The sequence below is a fragment of the Dermacentor albipictus genome, chromosome 6 (assembly GCF_038994185.2).
Source record: "Dermacentor albipictus isolate Rhodes 1998 colony chromosome 6, USDA_Dalb.pri_finalv2, whole genome shotgun sequence".
Lineage (NCBI taxonomy): Eukaryota > Metazoa > Arthropoda > Arachnida > Ixodida > Ixodidae > Dermacentor > Dermacentor albipictus.
In genome coordinates, this window is record NC_091826.1 from 44,218,202 (window position 1) to 44,243,199 (window position 24,998).

A 24,998-nucleotide genomic window follows, 5' to 3' on the forward strand; every position below is an offset into this window, starting at 1 on the left:
ACGCTGCAGACCGGCAACGCAACGTTGACCAATGGTCGATGGAAAAAAGCATAGGAAGTTTCTGTACAAGCTTGAAAAAGAAATACAGTCCGGGTAACGGCAATTCAGTCAGCGTTTACGTTGCAAAACCAACATGCGCGCGATCGGTGCGAAGCCGTGCTCGAAGCCTGCTTTCGAACGAGCGGAGAACGGACCTGTTGCGCATACCCCGCGGGCCAAAGCAGTAAGGTGCAATACAATGTGGAAAACCGCAGGCATTGATAGCGACGCTGGGGGAGCGAGCTGTCACGACAGGGTTTGACGCGAAAAGCTTTGCTTGCAGAACGAGCATTTACCGTCATCATAATTCATAGTCCGGACATTTCGGTGCCGAGACATCTTGCAGTGCACTCGCCCGCCTTCACGTGGGGCAGTTCGCTAAAAGAGCAGGCGGTGGTCCTTCGTATGCGTAGTTTCACATCCCTGAGTGACTGACGCTTGAGCGGCTTCGAACACGGCGTCAAACAAGCGTGCCATGCCTCGGTGGCTGAACAACACACACACACAACAAAATCAGCAGACCGCACACAACGCACGCTCGGCAGGTCCAAAAATGGCGAAGGGGCGCATTGTTGCTTGACAACTACGAGTCTCGGCTTTCTACTGTTTCTACGAGTTGCTTTCGTTTCCACTTCGAGAAGGCGGTCATAGGTGAGGCGGTGGTCGAGGTATTTGCTCCGGAGACACGGATAACCGCGCAATGTTAAAGCTTCTCGTTACTGAACTTGACTGTCTTGAAAAATGTATATATTGGAAGAAATGTATTGCTTGTTTGTTTTGATATGCACCAAAATAGCGCAATGAGAATGCCATCACAGGAGGCGTTGGCAGAGAATACAGCAGCACATGTTAAACAGATCTTCTTGATTGACACAGTGCAATATATATAATCCAGCGCTTGACAAAGCATCGTTCGCCCTGTAGGAGATAAGGAAACTATGTCAAATTACAGTTTGAAAAGTGTTGTTAAATTACGATTGCACTGATTATATATATATATAATTATGCAGATTAATTCAAAAGAAGTTTACAAAGCATATAGCATGCACATACAAAGGAACTCCTCCACGACAGAGCATGTGCATTCTTTAGTGGAATATTTGTTGATACTGTGCCCTGTACGTAAACAAACAAAGTGTAGGTATACCTTTTTTTTATTCAGGTGATAGCCATAAGATAACACAATAAACTGTCATATAAACACTTTCTGGCCCTGTATGATGCTGGTCAAAGGTGCTAAAATTACTTTACTAAATTATTTGGTTAACCAGCAGGTACAGAACATCACATGCACAATAACTTGAGTCTCGTGACACAGCCAACAAAATATTAGACATAGGCGCAGGGGCCAGGCACTAAGGAAACATGCTAAGGTATATGGTTGTTTGTCCCCACAGACAGGTGACAGCATCTGTGAAGATCCTGAAGTGTCCTAACACAAACTTGCTCCACTTAAAAAAGACTGTGGGTTAGGAAATGGGTAGAGGACAATCCACGCTTAAAGGGGACACATGAATGAAAATAAAGGAAACAAAGCAGTAACACTCCTTCAACTTTATTAAAAAGGAGCGTCTTCTAAAGAGTGCCAAGCAAGCACTTATCTGTGTATACAAGTACAGCCTGCAAGGCATTACATCTCAGCTGCAATGAACGATTAAGTACAAACTGCATGTTGCCTTTAGAGACGCACCATACTGCATATCCTGCTTTTCTCTATGCAAAGTGTCACAAAGCAGCAGCAGAGTAGACAGGAAACTGATAAAAGTCTATATTTATTGTACATTTATTACACAGGCCAATGCTGACAAGACATCACATGAAGTCATCCGAGTCATAGCCATCCTCCTGCAAAAAAAGAAAAAGAAAGAAGCAAAAGTAAAGTGAATAACTGTACAAAAAGCGATGCCAAAAGGCTGGGCGCTTAAACATAAAGCATAACATTGTATGTAGTGTCTTTTGTGCTTACATTCTGTATTTAACTTTTGAAGCCTTTTCCGTACCTGCCCATCTGTGAACTTACAGCTAGGACTGAAAGGCAACAGTGTTTTTGCACTGTTGTATTTGTATAGTATAGTACAAATTTGTATAGTATGTTATATAAAATGCAGAGGAGTTGGCAGATAGGCTTTTCTCTGCACGGCAAAGAGTTAACGCCACGCAGAAAGCCAAGGTTTCAAGGCCGCCGTTCCCCACGCTAGTGAAAATGCTTACATGTGGTGTCATTTGCAGACACAATGATCATGTAGTAAGTAGTTGTGGTCACTACCACTCACGTCCACCGTCTTGGCCACCAGAGGTGGTGGCCAACACTCCCACGGTCAAGCCTTGCAGAAATACTCAAGTACCCAAGAATGCAGACGTGGGAAGTGTAGCCAACAACTAACCTAAATTGGTAAAAGCATCGCACATGTAATCTGCAAGATGTGCCCTAGGTTCCAACCTGCGGCAAGTTATCTTTTCACCCACTTTCGTTTCCTTTACCTCAATATTTCTAAATTTTAGTTACAGTAAACATAACACTTAACTTCCTCTATGCCTTTTCTGGCTTTGTTGTTACTTCATTTGGCTGTGATTACAAAAAAACTAACCCCTTGGATCTCCGTATTAGTCTTGTCCATGCAGTAAGTAATATCGTCCAACAGTGCAGCAATATGAAAAAGGAACACCAGATTCGTGCTCAATGCTCTCAATTTCCCTTGTTTTCGCAGTGAAAATTGGAAAAGTACTTCAATGCAGATTCTTCACCTCGAGAATTCATGTTGCCGGTAGTAGCAGAAAGTGAAACTTGAACACACACGACTGCAGGAATTATCGTTCACAATGATACAGGGGTTTAATACCCCAGAACTACACAAAATTGGTTATGAGGCACACCGTTGTGGGCGGCCGGATTTCTAAGGTCAGCTTCACCATAAAACATCCATGTTGTGCTACAAAGCAGATGAATGCCACGAAGGCAGTTTTGGTTTCGTATCCGATTGCACCAGCAAGCACTTTTTAGGCCAATTTTTTTAAGGAAAACAAAGAAAAGATACGTGTTATAATCAGGGTAAATATCACAACCAGACATTGTGAGCTACAGTTATGGCCTGAATATCTTAGGGCAGGCCGAAAATAGGCGTTTTCAACGGGAGGTGATGTGTGTTCAACGCATCCACTGTCCTCTAAGCTCGGCCTACAGACATTTGGTATAGGAGTCACTCCACCTACAGGTCACTATAGGGGTCAGACACATGCATGCTGACAGGTCAAGTTCGAATTATCCACCGAATGCCATTTTTAGGAGCACAATGACGAAATTTTCGGCCCATAGAAATGCAAGGACTTCAAACAGGACTTTTGGTCGGGATCGAATTAACCCAAGTCAATTTTACAGAAGTCAACTGTATACCTCGCTTTTTGATGTTGACATATTCAACTGTTATGTTTGCTGTTTGATCTTTCACGTTTAATTCCCCATTGCTTTACAATGTATTATACTTCTGTTTCTTCTCGTTTTTCCTGTTTCCTTTCTTGTTCTTTTTTTTTTTACAGTTTTTACATCACTCAAGCGCCATGATGACCAATGCACCAAACTGTTCATGGGCATTTTCAGACATAAATAAATGAATGATACCTTGTTTGATTTCATGTTTTCTCCTTTCATCAATGTGTCGTAGCTCCTGCAAAAAGATAAAAAAGTAAAACAAACTTCACAACTTATTCCTTTCAAACAGTAATGAAGCACCTATGCTTGCTTTAATCACCTGAAGAACACTTTACCAAAGACACACGAGCCAAGAACACCACTCAGAATTTAAAAAATGTCAGCAGATCTGTGCAATCTTTCACACTTTGACCATCCCTTTCTTTTCATACTTCTTCCACTGCACTCTGACTTGTTCCCAAGATAAGTTGGTGTCGCTGCTATGGGTGAGACTGAATATTTGACTGGTCAGAAAGTTATGCTCTAAATAATCTGTAAACGACTGCTTTTACGTTCTTTTGAAATCAGTTCTGCCTTTATTTAGGACAGACACAAATGAAAAGAATGGCAGACTTGGGTGGCAGAGGTAATTAGCGCCACCCACCAAGCTGGCGGGAAAGCAAATTCGCTTCCCTCCCGCCCACCCTCGAAACTGCGCTCCCCTCGTCCTGCCTCTCAAGTCTCTCCCCATAGATGACCTCTGTGCACACCCGCGTTTGCACCAGCCCAAAGCCAGCTTAGCCGACTCCCTGAAGTTTCGTTTTTTGGCATTATCGGGAAGGCGTGCGTTGCCTACGGGGGCAGTTTCGTAGTCCTCGCTTGCTGTGTGCTTGCGCCCCACAGTATTTCACGACTCGCACCGTTTGTGCATTGTACAATGGTGCACAAATACTTCAAGAACAAGTCCTCCCTTTAATTCGAACTTCTTCTAACTCGAACAAATTTTCGTGTCCCTTCGGGTTCAAATTATGGAGATTCGACTGTGTGTCTGTACTTTCTTTTTTTGTGCACGTATGCCCACTCCTCTCTGTAATTCCCGAGACTTACAGTACTTAAATAAATAAACAAAATAAATAATTAAATATGCAGGATGAAACCCAAGTATTCTTCCCCAGTTATCCCTTTTTTGTCCTCACTTGAGCTTGGCCTGTTCCTCCTTCTCCTTCTGCTCCTGCTTCTCTCGTTCCTTTTGCTCGCGAAGGATCTGCTTCTTGTCCTCGCGCTCCTTGTGGTCCCGCTCCTCCCGCTCCGCGCGCAGGTCCGGTTGCCGTTCCTCCTTGGTCCTCATCAGCCGGTTGACAATCTCATTGATGCGCTTCTCCACCCGGATCGTCCGTACCTGCAGGAATGATGTCACAGTGTTTGCACCACTCTCGCACCTTGAAAGAAACAGCGTGAACAGACAACGTGCAACGCCAAGAGAAAGACAAGGTGTGCGCAGAACTTGTAACCATGTCTTTATCTGCTACAAGAAATTGTCTTATATTTGCTGTTGTAGACGTAGAACGCTTACTTCTAGGCACACAAGCGATCACAGAAACAGACAAATATAAGTGCTGATTCAGCATTTCCGTTTGCTCATTTCCACGGTGGTCTGTGCGAAGTGCATAGTCTCGTCAGTAAGCAGGCAGTGTTGTGCTTCACTTGTTGGAGCCACGAAGAGTTTCAAGTTGAGATCCGTTTGTGAATACAGGCAGTAATTCCTTATGCAATGCCTCAAAACTAGAAACATTTGAGGTATTATTAATAAGTAAAACATTTGTTGAGCGATAAGCAATGGGCAGAGAAATTTTGACATCTGGGTTTATTCTGCTATTTTTCCTTTAACCCTTCACTTCTTGACACAATGTATACACAAATAAACCTCAGTGTAATGAACCAAGCTACAACAAGTTAGTGGATATAACAAAATAAATGTAAAGATCTTCTCGTCAACATTAGCATATAAGGAATACATGCTTATAAACACTATTATATATGATGAAGGTATATTTCGGATGCAAGTTAGTTATAATGAAATTTGACTGCCTACAACCGCTCACTTCAGAGGGGTGCTGCGCATGTTAATGACCTCATCATCTTGCCTACAATCCATCAGTAAAAGAAGCTGAAGAACAAACGAAGGACGTTAGTCCTTACCTCCTTTTGCTTGTGGAAGCCAACCTGGCCAACTTCCATTCCTTGTGTCTTCTTCAGGTTGCCCCACATGGTGTAGACGACATCGATACAGTTCATCTTGTTGCCTGGACAAGAGAACAGTTCACAGTGAACATCACAGGTAATGCTTGCACCAGTGGAGAACGCTACTTACACATAAAGGAACAGTATTTCAATCGTTTATGCGCATAAAACTAGACAGTTCTGTCCACAGCCCGATTGCAAAGCCTCTCTCACACAAGAATGTTTCCTCATTAGCAGACAATCAGAATCCAGCAAATGACGAATGCGACTGGAGTGATAACATGATTAGCAATCATGGACGGCCATTATGTAAAAAGAGGTTTTGCAGATATGGGGCCAGGTGAGTTACTCTTCTTTCAGTTTTTCACAGACCTGATATTAGATCACAGCCAAAGTCCAAACTCCACACCTTGGCCCCCATTAACAGATATCCACATAATGCTGTTATGTGTTATTTCACATGTGTACGGTGCATCACAAAAGTGCAAAGGCCATAGCTCTCACTCCTGGAGCATGCCAGCTCTCTACACACAACTGGTTCGGTATCAGCTCACCTGCAGCTCTGATCCTGCTGCTAGAAGAGTCTGCTGACCATAGCTTTTACTTTTGCGTAGTGGTTCAACAGCAGAGCACTCCTTGGTGTTACAATGTTGTCTGCACTGTCCTTACTCTCAATGCATTTGCCAATGATATGCTGGTGAGGTAACATGTGTAAGAACAGTGCCTGCTCACAGATCTTTTTAGTTTAGCCAACCAGCACGTGACAGTACCTCCAGGGACAGCTGCGACGGAATGTGGGTTCCGGAGCACCAATGGAGAAAAACAATTTATCAACCATCCATGGTCCTAATTTTTTTAAACCCGGCCTGACTGACATGTCAGTGGCACATATCATTAAATTATCTGTGCAGGTGAATCACAAGAAGCACCTGGAATATAATTTTATACTGCTGTTGAGACAACTTTAGTTTAACTTGAGACCTTGCTGCCAGCGTTAACAAAACGGCCTGTAAATGAAACAGACGGTAACCAAAGCTCGCGAGAAACATGAATGCAAAATGAACCTCAGTTAAGGTTGAACAGAAATTGCCGCAGCCACTTGCGGCGAGGAAAGTTGACGAGACGTTCACAACACCTTGAATGCTGTTTGCCTTCACGAGTTGTGCACAGTCCTCGAGTACGCTCGATGGCACATCATCCAGTGTTTGGTTCTGCAAGAAAAAAGATGTATATTATTACACTGTTAATGACACTACACTACCACTCTTGTATGTACATCTATACCAGCTGCGTTTGTTAGCTCTGTCTCATGGTGAAGAAAGTTGTTGCATTTTGGTAAACTAGTAATGAGGCAGTGTCTATTCTCCGGGCGGCTGGGAGAAGTTCTGAACAAATTTTTCTCGGCACTCACCTCTATGGGCTCGAGGAAGTTTAGGCTAGGTTGATTAGGTTAGGGCACACCTGCGGTAAGTTATTCCTGGCAGTTTTTCACGTGACTTGAGAGCGCCAATAGGAGCCGAGTACTGGCAGAAGTTCGTTTAGAAATTATACCGGCAGTCGGGACAAAAGACGCGGCCTAGTAACAACGCACGAAAGATGGTGAAAGACACCTCTGTGATTATGCCGTGTCTTTCACAGTTGGTTACTTAGTGAGTTCGGATGCTTTCACCGTTCTTCGTGCGCTGTTGCTAGTTTCGATACATATGTGCGGCAACAGTTAGCTGCTTCGTCTGCTGCTTCAGTTAAGAATTTGTTGTATGCTGTTTTTACGCGCATGTGTTTCGCACAAGTAACGCAAGCACAAGGTTTTACTTACTGGCTGCAACCGAAGGTATACATGGGCTGAAGACACCTTGTCCACGTGGAACCACACGTCTTCGGGCCAGCCCCACTTGATGAGATCTTCGTCTGGATGCAAAGCAAAACAACGGTAGCGTTCAGACAATCAGAGGTGCACTGCCTCCTTAAGCGAGTGAAGTAAAAAAAAAAAGGCACGCAACACAAGAACTCACTTTCGAACTTGTCCACTCCCATGAAGATGACAGCCGGTGGTGAAACCACTGCAAGCACAGGAGATGGAGACTGTAAAATGGCAGTACTTTCTCGGTCAAGTGCAACGGCCGAAATAGGTAGGCGAAAATAACAGATGGTGCAATGCAAGTGCCACACACCATCCGTACTGAGAAACGTGATCCGCATGTGTGACAAAACACGGGAGTGTGGAATCACTCCGACGCTCGCTTTTCACGCATTATAGCCGATCTTGCTCCTTTCACTGACACTCACGTGGTCCTATACAAAAACGGTAGCACACTTACCTGTGCTTTTGAAGTAGATCACCATAGTTTATGCCTTTCCAGGCTTAAAAAGGCCACAGCAATCCCAAAAGCGAAAGACAACTTTCTGACCAGAGATATCCAACAAATTGGATTTCGTCGACTCGGCTAGTTACTCTTAGCAGTTGAACAATCCTATCTGCGGCTCTCCATGTTCCGAGGCTTGTCTGGTCCGAGCCAGCTGAGCCACAGAACACCTATACGGCTGAGCGCTATAGGCATAGTGGTATTAGCGAGATAGCATTTGTACATGGGCAACCCTGAAAATGCTTCATTCGATCGGTGGTCCGGCGCGAAAACTGTGAACTCGTTCGCTGATCGGTTTTGTGGGAAAAAGTCTTTGCCATCAGTGTGTTCTTGTTTGTTTGATTGGCCCGAACGTTTGGGATCTTTTCGGTGAGTTCTTTGCGTCTAAACTTGGAACAGTCTTGGTTACCGGCTCTAAATGCGCTGTCAACATTAATGGGCTTCAGAGAGTCATTTGTCGTCGATCGGCTATTCGCAAATTTAAAAAAGGTCATGAGTGTTGTTATTTTATCTGTCTATGCACTGACTTACAATTTACACTCTAATGCCCAAATTGTTGGCATGTAAAATGTTCTATTCCGCGTCTACTGCAAGCAGTATGTCCTCTTCATCCACGCACTTCCCCGCACTTTCGTTCTGTCAAGTCTGTCGTGATCCCAGCGTTGTGCTTGAGCCGTTGATCATTGTGTTGTGCTCCAGTCAACGAGTGATTTAGGAGAGCATTTTTCGCGCAGGTATTCCGACATGTCTTACGAGGGCAGGAAGCCGAGCAGTTTCTACTCCTCGACCAACTATCTGAGCCCACTCGAGCGAAAGCGCCTGCGAGCCATCGAGAACGAAACGCCAGTGACAGAGAGGACAGATCAAACATCCAGCAAGCGCACTACGAAGAAGAGCGCTCCGAAACGTCGGGATAACGCCGGAAAAAAACAGCCGCCCGGAAAGCGAAAGCGAAGCGTCTCGGATTCGTCGAGGGTCACCAGGGCAAAGTCCCGGGCTCAAGCCTCGGTCACAGCGCACAAGGCTTCTTCGGCGGCCGCCAAGAAGAAAGCCGTGGTCATACCGCTGTCGGAGCAGGCCATACTACCGTCGGCTACTTCGGAGAACCCCGAGACTGAGCCGCCTGCCAAGAAAGTCCGCAAGTTCTTCTCGTCAGGGCTGCGCGCACCGGTGGGCGCCTCCAGCAGCTCGATGGCAGTGGCCACGGCCGTCTCGTGGAACCCCAAGTTCAAGTTGAAGTTCGAGCCAACCGTCGCACCGCTGAAGAAACCGTCGACCACGGCGGCTTCGCTCAAGCCGGCCAAGAAGGAACTGGTAATGACCGTGCCGTTCAGGCCGGCCAAAAAAGCGACGGTGGAGACCGTGACTCCCGCAAGGAGCGTCGGCCCTGCTTTGCCTGGGCCGACGTTTCGTGAACCACCGGTTGAACCCAGGGTGGATGACGCTGGGCCAGGGAAAAGTGTCACTGGAATCGCAAACGCAACAGCAAGAAGGACACTGGTGATGACGGTACCTTTCAGACGGCCCCGTGTACAGGCAGCGACTGTTGCCTCTGGTTCGAGAGTTGACGTCACTATGCAAGAGCTAGTACCTCGCAAACCGCCGGAGCAAACAAGAGCCGAAAACGTGGAGACGCCAGACAACAAGCACCTCGAAACTAAGGCCGAAACTAGCCGTGCAAACGTGAGCTCTCTCGGAGTGAAGACAGATGTCTTGGAAGAAGCAGGGCACGAGTTTTCTGGCGTGTGCGAGCCATGTGGCAGAAAGGATGATAACGATGAGGTTGAAGAACGCCACAGTTCCGCAGAGAAAGACGACTCCCTGTCTTCCACGACTAAGCATGAACAATCTATCGCGCACATAGGGGCCGAAGTGAATCAAAGCAAGCCCGTTGTCACTACACCAGCTCGAGACAGTAGCACTCGCAGTTTCATATTCCAAGACTGCCGCGGCACTGCCGACCATTCTCTGCCCCTGAGAGCATTGTGCACGAATATACCGGACACCACAGATGGCAGGAATTTTGGCGACCGTTCCCTGCCTTTGAGAGCATTCTGCGTAGATACAGCGGATAAGGCAGGTGGCAGTAGACTTGCCGAGAGGCCAAGTACGCCACCACCAGACAGCTCTCACAGCCCGAACAGACAGTCTCTTTACCCAATCTTTTCAACGCCCACTTCAAAACGCAAAACGAGGATGGAACTGCGCCAGATACCTGCCTCGCCCATTGAGGTGCCAAAAAAACGGTTCATGCCGGGATCGTCAGACCCAGCGCAGCTCATAATCGACGCCGGACAAAAGAAGTTTGGACACACAACATGTGCTGTGTGTGGGATGGTGTACACAATTGGAGAAGTCGAAGACGAAAGGCTGCACACGAAGTACCATCAGTCCTTCCTGGCAGTTGTGAAGTTTCCGGTAAGAGCTTTTATGTAAAGTCAACTGTGAATGTTTACAGACTGCAGGATCTGAGAAAATGTCAACTTTCTATGCAGCTGGAAATTCAAATGCCAGGCTGCATTCTGAGCCTGCAGAGATTGTTTTATTTTTTTCCTGAAATATCACGGTCCAACTTTTGAAGTTGACTGTACAAACACAGGATGTGTTTTGTAAGTAGCATGACTTCTCTCGATTGAGATATATATTCTGACCACTGATGCAGTATAATGTCTGTGTGAAATTTGTGGAGGACGATCTGTCAGGCTTTGAGCGCCGCACTAGTATGTGCCTGTACAACGCAGATGCAAGCCTGGTTCTTGTGTTGTCCTCTCCGGTATGCTCACTTTCGATCTTTTGAAACTTATCTGCTCTTCTTATTTTATTCTCTCTTTCTTCGTCTTCACTCACTGTTCCACGCCCATTTTTAATCTTTAATATCTCTCCTTTGGTTTACTCTCTGTCCTTTTCTTTTTCTGTGTACAATCAGCCACAAAAGTTTACAAAATGCGTATCCAACGACGGGTGTGAATTGGCACTCTGCTCAAGTGCGGCCCTTTTAATTTACTGTATCATTGTGTATGTCGCAAAAACTACATAATGACACTGAATTCTAAGCTGTGTGGCCCTTCCCACACTATGGCTTGGCTCATAATCAGAAAGTAATTTTATAACATAAAACCCCAGAATTTAATGTTTCATTTTTTACTAGCTAAGTGGAACTGACCATCTTGAAGTATGAGTGTGCTGTAAAAATGAAGATAAATTTTTGTTAAATGCTGAGACCCCCCTTTTATTACGGCCTCTTGCAATGTGGTGCAATACTCCAGTAATGGAAATTCAACAAAGGAACAATGCAAATATTGTTTGTACACCGTGCTTTGAGTGCATAACCCTGGATAGTTGAAAGTCACTTGGAGTACCCCGATACAAGATTTTTCATGGTCTGTGAACTGCTTTGAGATGTTAAATGCCATAATTTAATGTGGTTCACTTCTATCACACGTCTTGCATCTGAGTCAAGGTATCGGTCCAAGTCATCCATAATCGGTCCAAGCCATCCATAATTTTGACCTAGCCAAAAGGCTTAGGAATGGGAGAACAGACATCAAATTACCACTCTTTGGAATAAAACGCTAGCACAAACAAGTTTGAAAGACTGGAACAGCCAGCATGTACAAGTGACCCAGCAAGAAACGACAACCCTAAATCCACTTGTATAATGCAAGACAGGTGTCACTTGTTTAAATGCAATGGCAAGGCACTGCTTCAGTCCACAAATAACATGCACCGAGCTCTTGCATGTTTCTGCTGTGTCAAAAGTAGTATAAAAAGGAAGAAGAAAACAGGTGTCAATCAACTGAATGAAGGGACACCTTGCTGTCCAATGCAACATATAAAACAACAGCACTTCATTAGCAAACTAGTGACACCCCAATGATTGATGCAATAAAATAAACATTAGATGTGCATTGTGCTTCAGAGCGGTAGGCATAATGACTGTCATTGTGGAACAGAGGCGGGACCTTCACATACGGTGTTTATGCTTCCAGTGGAAGCACGGACACTTCCATTGCACCGTTTCACTGCGAAATGCACCGTACCTTTAACTTGCATTGCATTGCCTGAACTGTGCGCATTGTCACTATGAATTTCCAACTATTTGCAAGCCCCTACGCTTGTAAGACCATAGAGTACCGGTTAGGTAGAGTTGGTAACTTTAATCCGCATCGGCCAGTTTTTGCACATAAGCAAAGGACAAATGAAATTGACTGACACAAGTGAAACTGTCACTGTGCTTGTGTCTGTCACCTTGTGCGGTTTGGTTGTCTAATCGTGCGCGTAACACCTGCCGGTACAGAAGAACATGGGGTCAGCGTTGCCAACGGCCATGCGCCGTGTGTTTCGTCAGCGAGGTAGCTTTTTGCACTTCGGGAGTCCCCAATGCACCGTTTTGTCGCCACTGCAGGGCTGGAAGAACCAGCGCGAAGTTGGCCTCTATCCGGATGGCAAGATAATCATGGTGTCACCGAATGATCCCAAGAACATGCTGAACAAGATGGACGAGATACGGCAGATGGTTGACAGGTGGGCAAAATGTTGCTCGACAAGAGCTTTTGGCATTTTCAGCAGCTGTCCTCGCCATGGTGGCGCTGTGGCATTCTGCTGCCGAGCAAGAGGTCGTGGGTTCAATTCCTGCCTGCTGTGGCTCTATTTTGGTGGAGTTGAAATGGAAAAAAAAACAACGCTCATCTGCTTATTTAGGTGCACGGTAAAGAACCACATGTGGGCAAAGCTGAGGAAGTCAATCCTGTTCGGGTCCGATTGCGATCAAAAGTGCCCCACGTGTGACATGGGCTATTGCTGTCTGTTAGTGCAAGGGCACTGTAATTGCAACAGAAGCGTGGGTATCACGTTAATAAAAACTTGAACTGCTTTCGCTTTCTTCTTGATGTAATATGATCCGACTATGCCTCTCTCATCAATTTTCTTTATCGTCACGACCTGCACTACAAACTTGCCCTTCCAACCAGTTATAATTTATTGTTGCTTGGATCGTGCTCATAAAGTTGGCCATTCCAAATTGTTGAGCAAGTTTATTCCTGCAATCTTACTACAAACATATAAAAATTCATATTGCATTCCCGAACCTATTGCAACGATTCATGATCATAATAAATTTTCGACGGCATTAGCTGATATTTTTTAGGAACTTTGTGCATTTCCTGTCACCCACCGCATTTACTTATGGCTAACATTGCAAAACTAGGAACTCTTTTGTGCTTTTTCAGACACTTTTTTGCATACTGCTTGACTTACCATTCCCCCCTGCAATGTCTGTTAACCCTGGGGTGGCAATATATAAATAAAGAATTTCGCCAGGCAAGGCATTGCGGCATAATGATTCATTAGGTTTAGGTGGTAATCTGCACTCACACTGTGTTTGCATGTGTGTTTACACACACTCAAAGCGCTTTTCAGTGCGGCAAATTCCTTTGTTGAAGGTGGACACCAAATAGCACAACAAGACATTTTAGTCATTCTTTCTTCGTTTCCTTCTATGCAATTAAATAGTAAATGTCAATGATAAGTGAGTGGAGTAATGGTTTGGTCAGTAACTAAAATCTACATTGGTGGGGTTAGGTGCACAAATAGAGGATGGAAACACACGAAGTGATATTAGTTTTATCAGTGGTCTCCAGGCTAGAGTTCTTGCGCAGAGCTGATATGACATACGTTCAGGCTGGGTTACTTCAGAGTGGCAAGAAAAAGAAAGTGCAAGACATTTGAGTCATGAGCAAGTGCCGCTAACAAATGAGGAATGCATCAAAAGCCTGGAAACTCCCAACGTACATGGTCGAGAGGAGCCAGGTCTTTGTTATTTACCTGTCCACAAAAACCTGCCGGTACAGATCGCAGTAATGATAGAAGAGTTGTAGCGCATCTATCCTTTGAATATTAATGGCGACACTAATGCAGTTAGCAATCTCTTGTATGATAGGTGTGTAATTGGCGATATTTTTTTATATGTGATGATTGTTACTTGTGATAATTATAATTACTGAAGTAACAAGACAATGTTGTGATATGTACAAGTGCACGGTGTTTGTTAAAGAGCTTAACGTGCTAATTTTAATCATCCTATATACATAAACATCCAGTAGAACATATCAAGTGACCCAAGTTGTCTGCTTGGAAGTACAGCATCCAGCGTATACCTAGTGGCCCAAGCAAGCAGACAACTTGGGTCAATGGGCACATGAAAGTGGTTAGATATAGATGAACAGACAAGTTCCCAAAGAATGATGACCATATCTTCCTCCATTTTTCAAAGGGAGCTGGGAATACTGGAGGATGAGGCAACTCGCCATGCTCCACAGATGTACTTTGTGTTCGTGTCGTACTCGAAGAAAGTGCTCGGATTCCTCTCCGCTCAAGAAATCAAGCAGGTGAGTGCTTGCATTTTTATTTCCGGCGTTGCTCCGACGACACCTGTTTCAAATTCACACTTAAATTCACCAGTGCTTACTGCCGGAGTGGACAGTCATCGTCATCAACCAATGCAGGATGAGCGCCTCTCCCAGTGATCTCAGATTACTCCCGTCTTGCACTAGCTGGCCCCGTCTTATCCATGCAAATTCTCTAACTTTAACATGCCATCTAATCACCAGTGTGCTGACTCGAGCCAGTTGGTACATAATTTTGGGAAGGAACCGCACTTCAGAAAGAGACAAGGATATCTCGTCTAGGTCATCTCCCTACTCCCATTCTTAAGTGCTGTTTCTTTTTCTTTCCACAATACCATTTAATTCCGTGCCGTCCTCGACTGTGCTTCCCTTCCTTTGGCAACCATTCTGGAACTTTAGTAGACCATCAGTTATCACATCACATGTCCCAGCCAGTTTCTTTTTTGTCTGTTAAAATCAACTAGAATATTGGCTACTGCCGATTGCTCTAATCCATGCCGCTGTCTTCCTGTCTCTTAGCTTCACTCCTAACATTATTCATTCCATCACTCATTGCACGGCCCTTGCCTTCTCAAGCTTCTTTGTTGGCCTCTGAATTTCTGCCTCTTGTGTTAGCACAGGTAGAATGCTATGATTTTTACCATTTTTCTTTTGTCAAGGTTAACTGCAAGCTGCCGTTCATGGCTTGGTAATGCCTGCACTATCCAATTCCATCCTAATATCGACTAGAATATCAGCTACCCCCATTTTCTAATTCACACACTGTCCTCCTGTCTTTTAAAAGGACACTGGCGGAAACTATTAAGTCAAGTCAGATGGATAGATTATTCGTCTAGAAGTGTTTGTCACCTTTTTCTGTGTGCCACTGCACGACCTTGTTGCATAGAAAACTGCCACTGAAGGTCCCACTACTGCAACTCAATTTGAATCGCCCACACCAAAATGGACGACTTGACCTAATCCTCAGATGACCTCCCTCACTGCTGCTTTCTGTGCATCAGCTGATGCCAAGGTCACACGAGGTACCACGGTTGAACCACTTCGACTTTACATTTTCATCAGTTTCTCACTTATTGTCACTGCAAATTTAGCTATTCGTTGTAAAAGAAGGCCAACCCTTTCAATCTAGCTCGAGTTAACATTTTAGTTTGTTCTCCTTTTAATGTTTCACCTATCGTTCTTGGTTCCACCGCTTGTTGCGCATTCCTTGACTTCGTCTCAAGCTTCTTTGTTAAGCTCCAAGTTTCTGCCCCATATGTTAGTACTGCCAGTACAAGGCTATGATTGTACAGTTAAAAAAGGCATCACTGCAATCGCAGAAAAACTTGCTTCAGGCATGTTGATATTGCATCTCTACTACTATTGAGGCTGCCCATCTCCCCTATGGCGCTGTCACTAGAACTGTACAAATAGTAACTTTTGAGAGTGACTCGAACATGAATCGATTAGCTAACCAGATCTAATCTTGTATACTTCTCTAAAAGCTTTTGAATAACGAACAGCTGTTTACACAACACACAGGGATGTTCACATCCTAGTACAGTCGAACCTCGACGTAACGAAGTTGTACTTGCAGCAAGGAACTCCGTTGAATCGCACATTTCGTTAATTCAAGGTTTTAGAGTTCCAGCTTTAAAAACAACTTCACAAATTCCCAGAGCATTACGGGTAAACAATATCTTGTCAGTGAGCACTTGTACACTTGGGATTACGTGAGCACCAACACCAGACGTGCGGAAACAACAAAGTGCGCGTGAAGGCACCATCCATTTCGGCTTTCCGCAGAAAGATGACCTCTTAGATCGATAAGGCAAATGGCCTGCGCTCAGAGGCACGCAAGGAGGAGAAGGCAGATAGGTATGCGTTCTTGCCCACCTCCTCCCCAGCGCGTGCTTGATCACGCTACTGTGCGTTCAAGCCCTCCCCATCCCTTTTGTGCAGAAGGAATCATCAGCTCTCGTGTTTCTCAGAGTTGTTTACCAAAGTGACAACTGGCGCAGCAATGTTTTCTGCCTACAGCGCCCCGGCATGCGCGCCTTGACAGCGGTTTTGCTGCTCAAACTTTTCATGCAGAAAGACGCTTGAAGTAACTGTCGCCTCGACTGACATAGTTCTTTGCTAAATTTACTAGCCATACAGGCTCCAAGTACATGATGAAATGGGCGAAAACTTTGTTAAATCGAAACTGTGTCATGAAGTCACTTTGTTAGATGGCGAAAAATAAGTACACGGTTTTCAGTGCAACTAAGATCAGGAAATGAAAATAGTTCGTTACATCGCGAATTTCGTTATACTGAGCTTCATTACATCAAGGTTCAACTGTATTCATGTTAGTAAGTTTTTGTCGTTACATTGTATGTTACGAAACAATGATTATTAAATGCACAAATAGAACATTAGGAACAAATAAGCAGTCTGCTGAACAGGGCTCTTTGGAGAGTGCAAATGACCACTGTATAGCTGGTAAAAAGTCTGGCCTATTGAATGACATAGCGTGTTTACTATGTAAGTTGTCAGGTATTATGCTTATAGGTACTATGCCTGCAGGAATGAAATTCACTGTACGTTTGCTCCAATATTATGTTTGATGTGCACGCTTGATGTCTTGAAATATTTGAAACATATTCATATTCATATTTGCAAATCTTAACTACTCAACTTGAAAACCGTATTGAGTAGAATGATGTTCGATTCATTATTCAAGAGCTTTGAATACTCACTCACCCCTGTTGGTGTGTAGACACATAAGTTTGCGGCAGGTCCAAACTTGTCGCGATCTCCACAGCGAACTGGTTTCTGCCACTGTACTACAGCAGGAGTCGCATATTGTGAGAAGTGTGTTTAAGGTGGGGTGGCTGTTTATGCTTTAAATCAAAGCTTTCTCTGCCTTATTCCACAGGCGTTTTGCATGTTTCCTGGGTCACTCAGCATCTCGCAAGGTGCAAGCTTCAGCAAACCAGCTTGTATAGCCCGAAAGGTTGACCGAAAAAGTAAAATGCCAGTGATAACACCTCTGTTCTGCACAATCATACAGTAAATTGATCAGCAGCGGCAACACAGCAAAGCAAACTCATCATGTGGCAATGCGATGGTACAGTCACATTCAATATGAGCTGCAACATGGTGCCAGTGATTGAAGGACCTCCAAGAATGCATGGCAACGGCAACATACAAAGCTTTTTAAAAATTGATACCAGTAGTTCAAACGGTGTTTAGTTCTCCATTTTTTCATATGCAGGTACTACTGTGCAGTCTTGGAGACCCTTCAACCATGGGCACCGTGTTGCAGTTTGTATTGAGTGCGACTGTACATTGTCAGTCTAGCCTGGGTAATGTGTCCATATTTTGCTGCCCAGTGTGTAGTACAAGAGTGGGGCACATCCAACATGCAAGATGTTTTTCCAAGTGAATGCCCGTCCCTTTTGAAGTATGTAGCTTGAAACGTTCAGGCTGCAACGAGGCCTCCTCTTTACTTACTTGTTCAAAAATGTTTCAGTGGAGGCAAATGTCTAACAACATTTCTTGGCTTTCTCAAATTGCTGCGGCATTGCAAAGCTGTACTAAACACGTTGCACTGCTGCGCGTCAACTGCTAAGTAGCACTTTATTGGTTAATCTATCATCCACCCACACCACTTCATATGTTTCAGAATCGTTTAACAAACCGTTAGCCCTTTCCACGCCATGGGCGAGCCGGGCTCGTTCGTGCGTTGCTTGTGAAAATGGCCAAGGACAAGCTCAGCGAGTCGATGGCAGTTTTAATTTTCTAGCAATGCCATGGACAAGCTGATTTTCTTTCCATTGCTTTGTCATACTTCTGGTAGGTGGAAGACCACAATGCATGGGGCAGCACAAGCAGGAGCGAGTTTATTTTGGCGGAAGAAGTAAGACGTGTCAGCGGTTGAGGTTCTTAAAAAGTAATTTGGCCATTTTCAGTCATAATTGCGGGTAATAGCATGGCGCGGAAGCAAGCCAGCACATTACGTTGTCGTCATCTTCTTCGCACAGGGCTATAGGGTAATTCCCAACGAGAACAGCGACGGGAACAACACTTACTGCTGCGAGTGTGACCCAAAGCCAGCCGTTTGTGGAGTCACACGAATCTGGACAGCACCATTCTACAGGCGAAAGAAGGTGGCCTCGAGGCTGCTGAACCGACTTCGGTAAGCCCCAAATCTTGTAGTTGACTCTCATTGATTCAACCGTTGCGGGACCTCAAAATTTGGCTGAATTACCCCAAAGGTTGAATTAACGGATGGCAGCAAAATTACAAATTCAAATCTTTTTCAAGATCAAGTAAGAGATTTTGAAAGTGTTTTTTTTCTTGACCTCGATGGAGCGCTGTGTAATTGCCATGCACTGTCATACCGAACGGACGGAGTAGACTGCTGAATGCAGGGGTGTGACACGACACGAAACAAAAGCGAACAGAAGGGCTTCGTGGGCCGGGACTGTCCAGGTAGCTCAAATTAATCGAAAAGTATAATTAACCGAGGTCAAAAAGTAACTGAAATCGACTGTGTTTCCAGACCCACCACAGCAGTTACGTCGTACTGCTGCGAAGCACAAGGTCCTGGGTTCGATTCCCGGACACTAAGGCTACATTCAGGTATAAAGGGAATGCAAAAACCGACGTGACTAGGTTTAGGTGCACGCTAGAAATCCCCATTAAAATTACCCAAATTAATCCAGAGCCGCCCCAACGACAGCATCTGTCATAGCTTGCGAGTTGCTTTTCGGACTTTACACCCAGTGCGGCCTGACCTCAACATGACAATGGAATAACAAGTTATGATGAAAGTAAATCTAAAATGTTTCCCACTGATATTGGCTTCCAATGAGTATATGCTTATAAAGACGATTGGATATAATGAAAGTGTTTTTTGTGTTGGATGTGACTTCATGGTAGCAAAGCCGATTGTGACCTGATATCATTTGTTTCGGAGCTGCATGGTTCAGTGATAGACATCTCAAAACAAAGTCGGACAGATCGTCCTTTAAAATTAAGTACTAGTATTTGGGTAAAGATGCTGGATGCATTATCATGAAAACCTTGATAAGCAAACTGTGCAGAGTGGAACAATTAATTGCTGTCAAAAATTCAGTTCATTAGTTCATAGTCTCGGACCTGTTAAGTTCCCGGCATGCCTAAAGCGACATTCGAAAAAGTTTATAAAAGAACCACTATTTGTGAACGTTAAATGCCACCAATTTGAAATTGTTGCACAAGAGCAGAGCCACTCTGCCTTTTTCTTTAAAAGTGCCCTAAATAAATGAATAAGTAACAGCTGAAAGAAATAAGGATGTTGCATATATTATGTTAATTGTAATGTTCAGCCACTTTATCAACTTTTGTGCGGACTCTTCGAAGCAAAACTGTGCATGATAGAATCGCTATCGATCAACATACGCAAAAATCAAAATTTCCAACGCTGACAAGCTTCATCCTACAGTAAACAGAAACGTAGCCATCCTGCAGTGAGAGAGTTCTAAATGTGGCGCATTTCTGCCAACTTTTACAATTTCATTGTAAGGTTCTCGATTTTAAGAGCTTGTTTACGATTGGCATATTGACAAGGATGATTTTCCAATGCTTTATTTGTGCCCAGTTTTGGGCAAACTGATTTCAGAAGGCTACAGATGCAGTCTCCAACCATTTTTGTAGCGCCAAACCCCTACTCGATTATTTGTACCTACCTACAGCGCTGTCACCCTCTCTGTAGGGACACTGTATGACGGCGACTGAAATCTTGAGTGCCATTACATGAATATTTTGGTTGTCTCTTATCACCAATTATAGAGCAGGGCGCCCATTCAGAGCGTTCCAAGATCTGCGAATTCTTTATTAAACACAAAATTCTTAAGCAATAAAACAATTCTTAGTACTTTTCACAGAATTCTAGCTTTTATTTCTTTTACGATAATATTGCTTGTGCCGTTCTCATGTCTTTTCAGAATGAACTTTTCCTTTGGCTGCCCACTCGAGTTGCGCAAGATTGCCTTCTCGGACCCAACCCTCATGGGCCGTGAGCTTGCCGCAGCGTACACAAAGAACGACAGATTCCTCGTATTCCGTCCCTGAATTGCACCTTCAGCCACCTGGTGGTGGCTGGAAGTGCGATTTAACTTATTGCCATGAATTTTCCTGCAGTGTGAATGGATTTGCTATAACTTAGACGTGCGCTGCAGTGAATCATGGACACAAGATACAAGCGTGCCTCTCAACCACATCCTCTCCAGCCATACCTTCAGGATGCGAGGAAATTTTTGGCATCCTCGTAGCTTCCTCATTCTGTAAACTCTGCTGACAAACTGTGCGGCACCTTGACACAAGGTATAGCTCACAGCCTTTCATCTAGTCACTCGTTAAGGCGTGTAACTATACCATGCCCAATTTGCGGTTCCGTGTCTAACACCTCCACCTTCACAGCCGTTACGACGTAGTTGATGAGACAGAGAAACGACAAAATGAGTCTAATGCCAGGTGTATGCGCCAATGTGCATTGGATACTGCCATTGTGTGCACCAGTGCTGTAGTAGGTCTATTGTAGCCCGCTTACGGTACTAAAGACATTGCATCTTGTTGCAAACATTGTTTGGAAGGTCTAGCATAGGCTGTCCCTGATCGACAGTAATGTTTACTCATTGAGGGGAGCTGTACAATGCCGAGCTACACTAAAGCAGTGTGGCAGAGTTGACGAGCTGTCGCATAAATGGGTCACAATTGACTCGATACTCATTCTATTACAGTGCAGCATGGTCCAATGCTAAGAGGAACACCTAACGAGTCATAAAGCCGAACTGCAACATTTCCTTGCCTTTATTTATTTATTTTTTATTTGAGTACACTAAGGGCCCGTTAGGGCATTACATAGGGGGTACGGAAAAGTTCAAGCATGAGTAAAATGCATGAGGAACCATAAAAAACATCTAGCAGAAGCAAACTTAGAAAAAGAAAGAAAGAAAACGGTAACGAAGTTTATACAATGTTTAGTAGCGTGAAACACGCATAAGAACCTAAAATGCGATGCAAACAATCAGTACCCATCAGAACACGAGTTTAAGGATACAATCGAATAATGATTTAGGTAAAGGTTTAGGCCGCGAAGAAAGTGGTTGATATAATCAAACAGACATATATTTATGCATAAAATGCAGTCCTTTATGCCACATGTGGCCAATAATGTTCCATTTAACTGTGTACCATGCTGCACATTTTATCATTGGACAAAGTTCAAGTGAAACTGCGAAAGTTGTGTTGTCGTTATTGCCTTCAGCAGTTGAATATCTACAAAGGCAGCTTTTTCACTGCAAGTAATATTTGAAAGGTTTGTAATGGTCACAAAGGATGATCCTGCAAAATATTTTGTTGCCACAAGGGTGATGTTGACACCCAGGTCCCTGTAGGCCAACAACCTATTTTTCTTTTTTTTAATCTATGTGTACTGGCCAAGTGCAGAACCCTTCATAACACTTCCTTTTTGTGCTTTTTAGTATGAACAAATAAAAACTATTTTACAGGAAATGGCTTTGTTTTCTTGCGATTAACTGAGCTGCATACTAAGAATTCAGCAGCAGCATAGCCAGAAACCCCAGGGGCTATGGTGTTGCACTGCAGAGCTTGAGTTTGCAGGTTTAATCCCGGCCCCATTCCACAGGATGCATTCCCATTCCCATTCTGCAGGCAGAGTGAACCAGGTTCCTCTGAATGAACTAGACGCATTCTTGCAAGGGTTCCCCATTTTTCCCTAACCTGGACACAAATCTAACCGGACTCATTTTGCTTCAGAAATGTGATTGAGTGAAATGGAGTGGCAGGTGACTTTTGGATCAGATTGTTCGTCCTGAATTCACGGGGCCACAGCATTCATATGGGAACGGATTACCAGCGAAGCTGTATAGGCTGCGTACATGTGCTGCATACATTATGAAATAATTTACACATCAGTTAGAGGCTCGGGAGCAATGGAACTAGCATCCACCTTATTTGGCAAAACATTCCATTTGGACTGCGATGCCGTTATGGGGAGCTTCGCAGCCATTTTTACCTGGCAGAATCCTCGTTATAAATCAGCAACGCAACCTGCGTCTGAGTCCCGAATTGTTGCTTTGAAATGCAATTGCTAATGATTGTAACGCAAAAGTTACCTTGCGTACACCTCACATGAATAGACCACGCATTATTTCTAGCCAGTACTCCGGTAATTCTTGTCTCTCACGTGTTTTACCGCCTACACGTCAAACGTCGGTGAGGAGTTTGTACGGCTGCAGTGGTAAACAGCCAGCAGTGAATCCTACATAGGAGCCCAGAAGCAGTCGTATCACCAGGGCGTCGGTGATAAATCATCACTAATAGCCTGCAGACAGATCCCTAGTACTTCCGAAGGGTTAATTGGATGGTTGTTCCTCAGTAAACTGCTGCAACCCACTTTTGGGGATTAGCCATGAATCGGGTAGTGCGAGGGTTAAAAAATAATACTTGTAGGTTTTGCGAACTTACTTGTATAGCTTTGCTGTACTTGGTGTATCAGATGCTCAGAGTGGTGGAATATTTTTCGCTGGTGGGTTGTATCTTTTGCATTTTCTTTGAGGTCTGGGAACGGTCTGGTCTGAGGTTTCCATTAGGTTTGGGAACAAATTCATAGGTTCCCTAAAGGAAACAATGGAGAAATGTGTCCCACAGAATGAACGCCTTGCAGAACACGCCCACCCATGGAATAAATTAGGTTCGTTCTGCAAGGCACCGCCGCAAATGGGGTCAGTTCAAAGCTGTCCTCCCCGATATTGTCGGTTGAACACATTGGCACATATGGCCTTCACCTGTGTGATGACGCAACACAAAGTCAACAAAAGGCAGAATATGTGTTAGCATCGTTGAAACTTGCAGATGCAGACGTCGCAGCATCATCAAAGGCAAGTTTGAAGAACATTAGATTTCTTGTACAAATGTCATATATGAAAGTGCCATTTTCAGCTATTACAGCCAACTGCCGCGTGAGACCGTAGTCATTACCAACCTATTCAAGCTCATGGAAATCTGTGATTAAAGTTCTCTGAAAGACGATCTCAACTGTCTGGCGGTTGGATTCTTGAGGCAGGGCGTTGAGTGAAAGCTGCTGCTAGACTCCAAACTCGCACTACAGTCCGCTGCAAAGATCTTCTGAAGAAACATCAGAAAGAGCTATGCCAAACCGCTCCAGTTTTTTCAAATGTTCAGACATCCAAGAGGATGCCAAGAGCACGGAAAAACGACATGGAAGTTCGGCAAGCCAACCGGCAGTACCACTGCATCGACAATGTGTCCTTGGTAAGGCAGCAGCCAAGTACACTTCAAAAAGCAGTGCAGTAATTGCGTGAAGTGACAATCTGCAAGTCGGGATGCCAGAACATGACACATCTGGCACACACAGGTAAGCACGAGGCAGCCGACACAGAATAAGTTTTCCTATTCGATGCCAGTTGAGAACACCTGGCATGTTGTAGCATTCGCAGACAACTAACTGCCCAATGCTGTTTTCAAGATCGACACAGAAGCAGACATGTCCCTCCAGCATGAGTGCATGACGGCACAGGCGCATGGATAAGCCAAGAACTGCGGACAAGCCGATTTTTGGATCAGGCAGAACCAATAGCAACACGCATCATGATTGGCACTACTATATATCACGGCAACACAAGCTAACTCGCCAAATTGCATTTGTAGTGCACGGTCTGAAGACGGCACTCTTGCGTCAACCAGCCATTTTGTGCTCTTGGTGTATTGGCCCATTTCAAGCCACCGACACAAGCATTCAACCTTCAGCACAGCAGCTCAAAGCTACACTCACAGGTTATGGATGAGTTCAAGCCACTGTTCAAAGGATCAGGAAAGATGAAGACAGTCACTAAGGTGACAGAGCAACCGAATGCTACTGTACCATACACCATTGATTCTCTTTGGATCAGAGTGACACGGGACAGGCTGGTTTAACCATAAAGTTTCATGCAATTACTAGAGAGAACTCTGGCACTACTGTCTATGCGAGCTGCAAGCGAGGCAGTTCAGCCAGCATGAAAATATGGGTATAGATGGATTTGCCCAAATGTTATCCTGGCTTTAAATGGCTTCGTGACTTTGCAAAGTGACAATTTTTAAGTACTGCATTTTAAATACAGCAGCATTCTAATGCAGGACCTCTAGCACAGAAGCCAGATATTGAAACCATCGTGCCATAGATGCATGGACAAGCAGAACCACTACAATTAGCAGCAATTATGAGAGTTTGTATTCTTACTTTAGAGATTTAGACCCAGATGAAGCGTAATAAATGAAGCCACAAGGATACCTGAAGCCCTAAGCATGAAGACCAGACAAACCCATGTACTACCCATCATTCCCATGGTGGCTTAACTTGTAATTCCATGGTAGTGGCCCACAGTGGAATGCTGCCACAATGCCTGAACTTGTGAAGATTCTTCTCAAGAAAAGGTGTCGTATGCAGACATGCAAGTAGAGCAGTGGTCCACTATCATAACCACCACCATGCCAGGTACTATTATTAACAAC

At 44.4% G+C, this 24,998-nt stretch overlaps 3 protein-coding genes across 6 annotated transcripts in view; 1 reads left to right on the forward strand and 2 right to left on the reverse strand.

Moving 5' to 3' along the window:
* HBS1 (translation elongation factor EF-1alpha (GTPase) HBS1) overlaps positions 1-628 on the reverse strand; it is a 44,287-nt gene extending 43,659 nt beyond the window's left edge. For 2 of the 3 annotated variants that reach the window (XM_065423888.1, XM_065423886.1), the window contains exon 1: positions 336-569. In XM_065423888.1, the coding sequence (XP_065279960.1) occupies positions 336-378 (43 nt within the window). In that variant the 5' untranslated portion in view covers positions 379-569. The other variant, XM_065423887.1, reaches the window with a different exon arrangement.
* Positions 629-1,792: 1,164 nt separating this feature from the next.
* LOC135895755 (coiled-coil domain-containing protein 25) lies at positions 1,793-8,161 on the reverse strand. Of its 2 annotated transcripts, none has more exons than XM_065423915.1 (8): positions 8,005-8,161; positions 7,699-7,746; positions 7,503-7,594; positions 6,822-6,897; positions 5,645-5,748; positions 4,642-4,844; positions 3,656-3,701; positions 1,793-1,884 (listed from the first exon to the last, which is right to left on the reverse strand). In XM_065423915.1, exons 1-8 carry the CDS (start codon positions 8,027-8,029, stop codon positions 1,852-1,854), a joined length of 627 nt encoding a protein of 208 aa, XP_065279987.1. In that variant the 5' UTR covers positions 8,030-8,161; the 3' UTR covers positions 1,793-1,851. The 2 variants fall into 2 exon arrangements, with proteins under 2 accessions (XP_065279987.1, XP_065279988.1); XM_065423916.1 differs by having other exon boundaries at positions 7,699-7,768; positions 8,005-8,087.
* Positions 8,162-8,188: 27 nt separating this feature from the next.
* Positions 8,189-21,977, forward strand: eco (Establishment of cohesion). The gene is made up of 6 exons (XM_065423914.2): positions 8,189-8,418; positions 8,784-10,467; positions 12,455-12,573; positions 14,321-14,435; positions 18,461-18,615; positions 20,408-21,977. Exons 1-6 carry the CDS (start codon positions 8,273-8,275, stop codon positions 20,532-20,534), a joined length of 2,346 nt encoding a protein of 781 aa, XP_065279986.1. The 5' UTR covers positions 8,189-8,272; the 3' UTR covers positions 20,535-21,977.
* Positions 21,978-24,998: the final 3,021 nt, after the last annotated feature.

Excerpts from the sequence above, each read along its gene's own strand:
- LOC135895755 (XM_065423915.1), bottom strand. The coding sequence starts at position 8,029 with ATGGTGATCTACTTCAAAAGCACAG. Across the intron at positions 6,898-7,502 it reads TATACCTTCGGTTGCAGCCA|AACCAAACACTGGATGATGT; the intron begins GTAAGTAAAACC and ends TTTTTCTTGCAG. Across the intron at positions 3,702-4,641 it reads GAGGAACAGGCCAAGCTCAA|GAGCTACGACACATTGATGA; the intron begins GTGAGGACAAAA and ends ATCTTTTTGCAG.
- eco (XM_065423914.2), top strand. The coding sequence starts at position 8,273 with ATGGGCAACCCTGAAAATGCTTCATTCGATCGGTGGTCCGGCGCGAAA. Across the intron at positions 8,419-8,783 it reads GAACGTTTGGGATCTTTTCG|GTATTCCGACATGTCTTACG; the intron begins GTGAGTTCTTTG and ends TTTTTCGCGCAG. Across the intron at positions 14,436-18,460 it reads CCGCTCAAGAAATCAAGCAG|GGCTATAGGGTAATTCCCAA; the intron begins GTGAGTGCTTGC and ends TTCTTCGCACAG.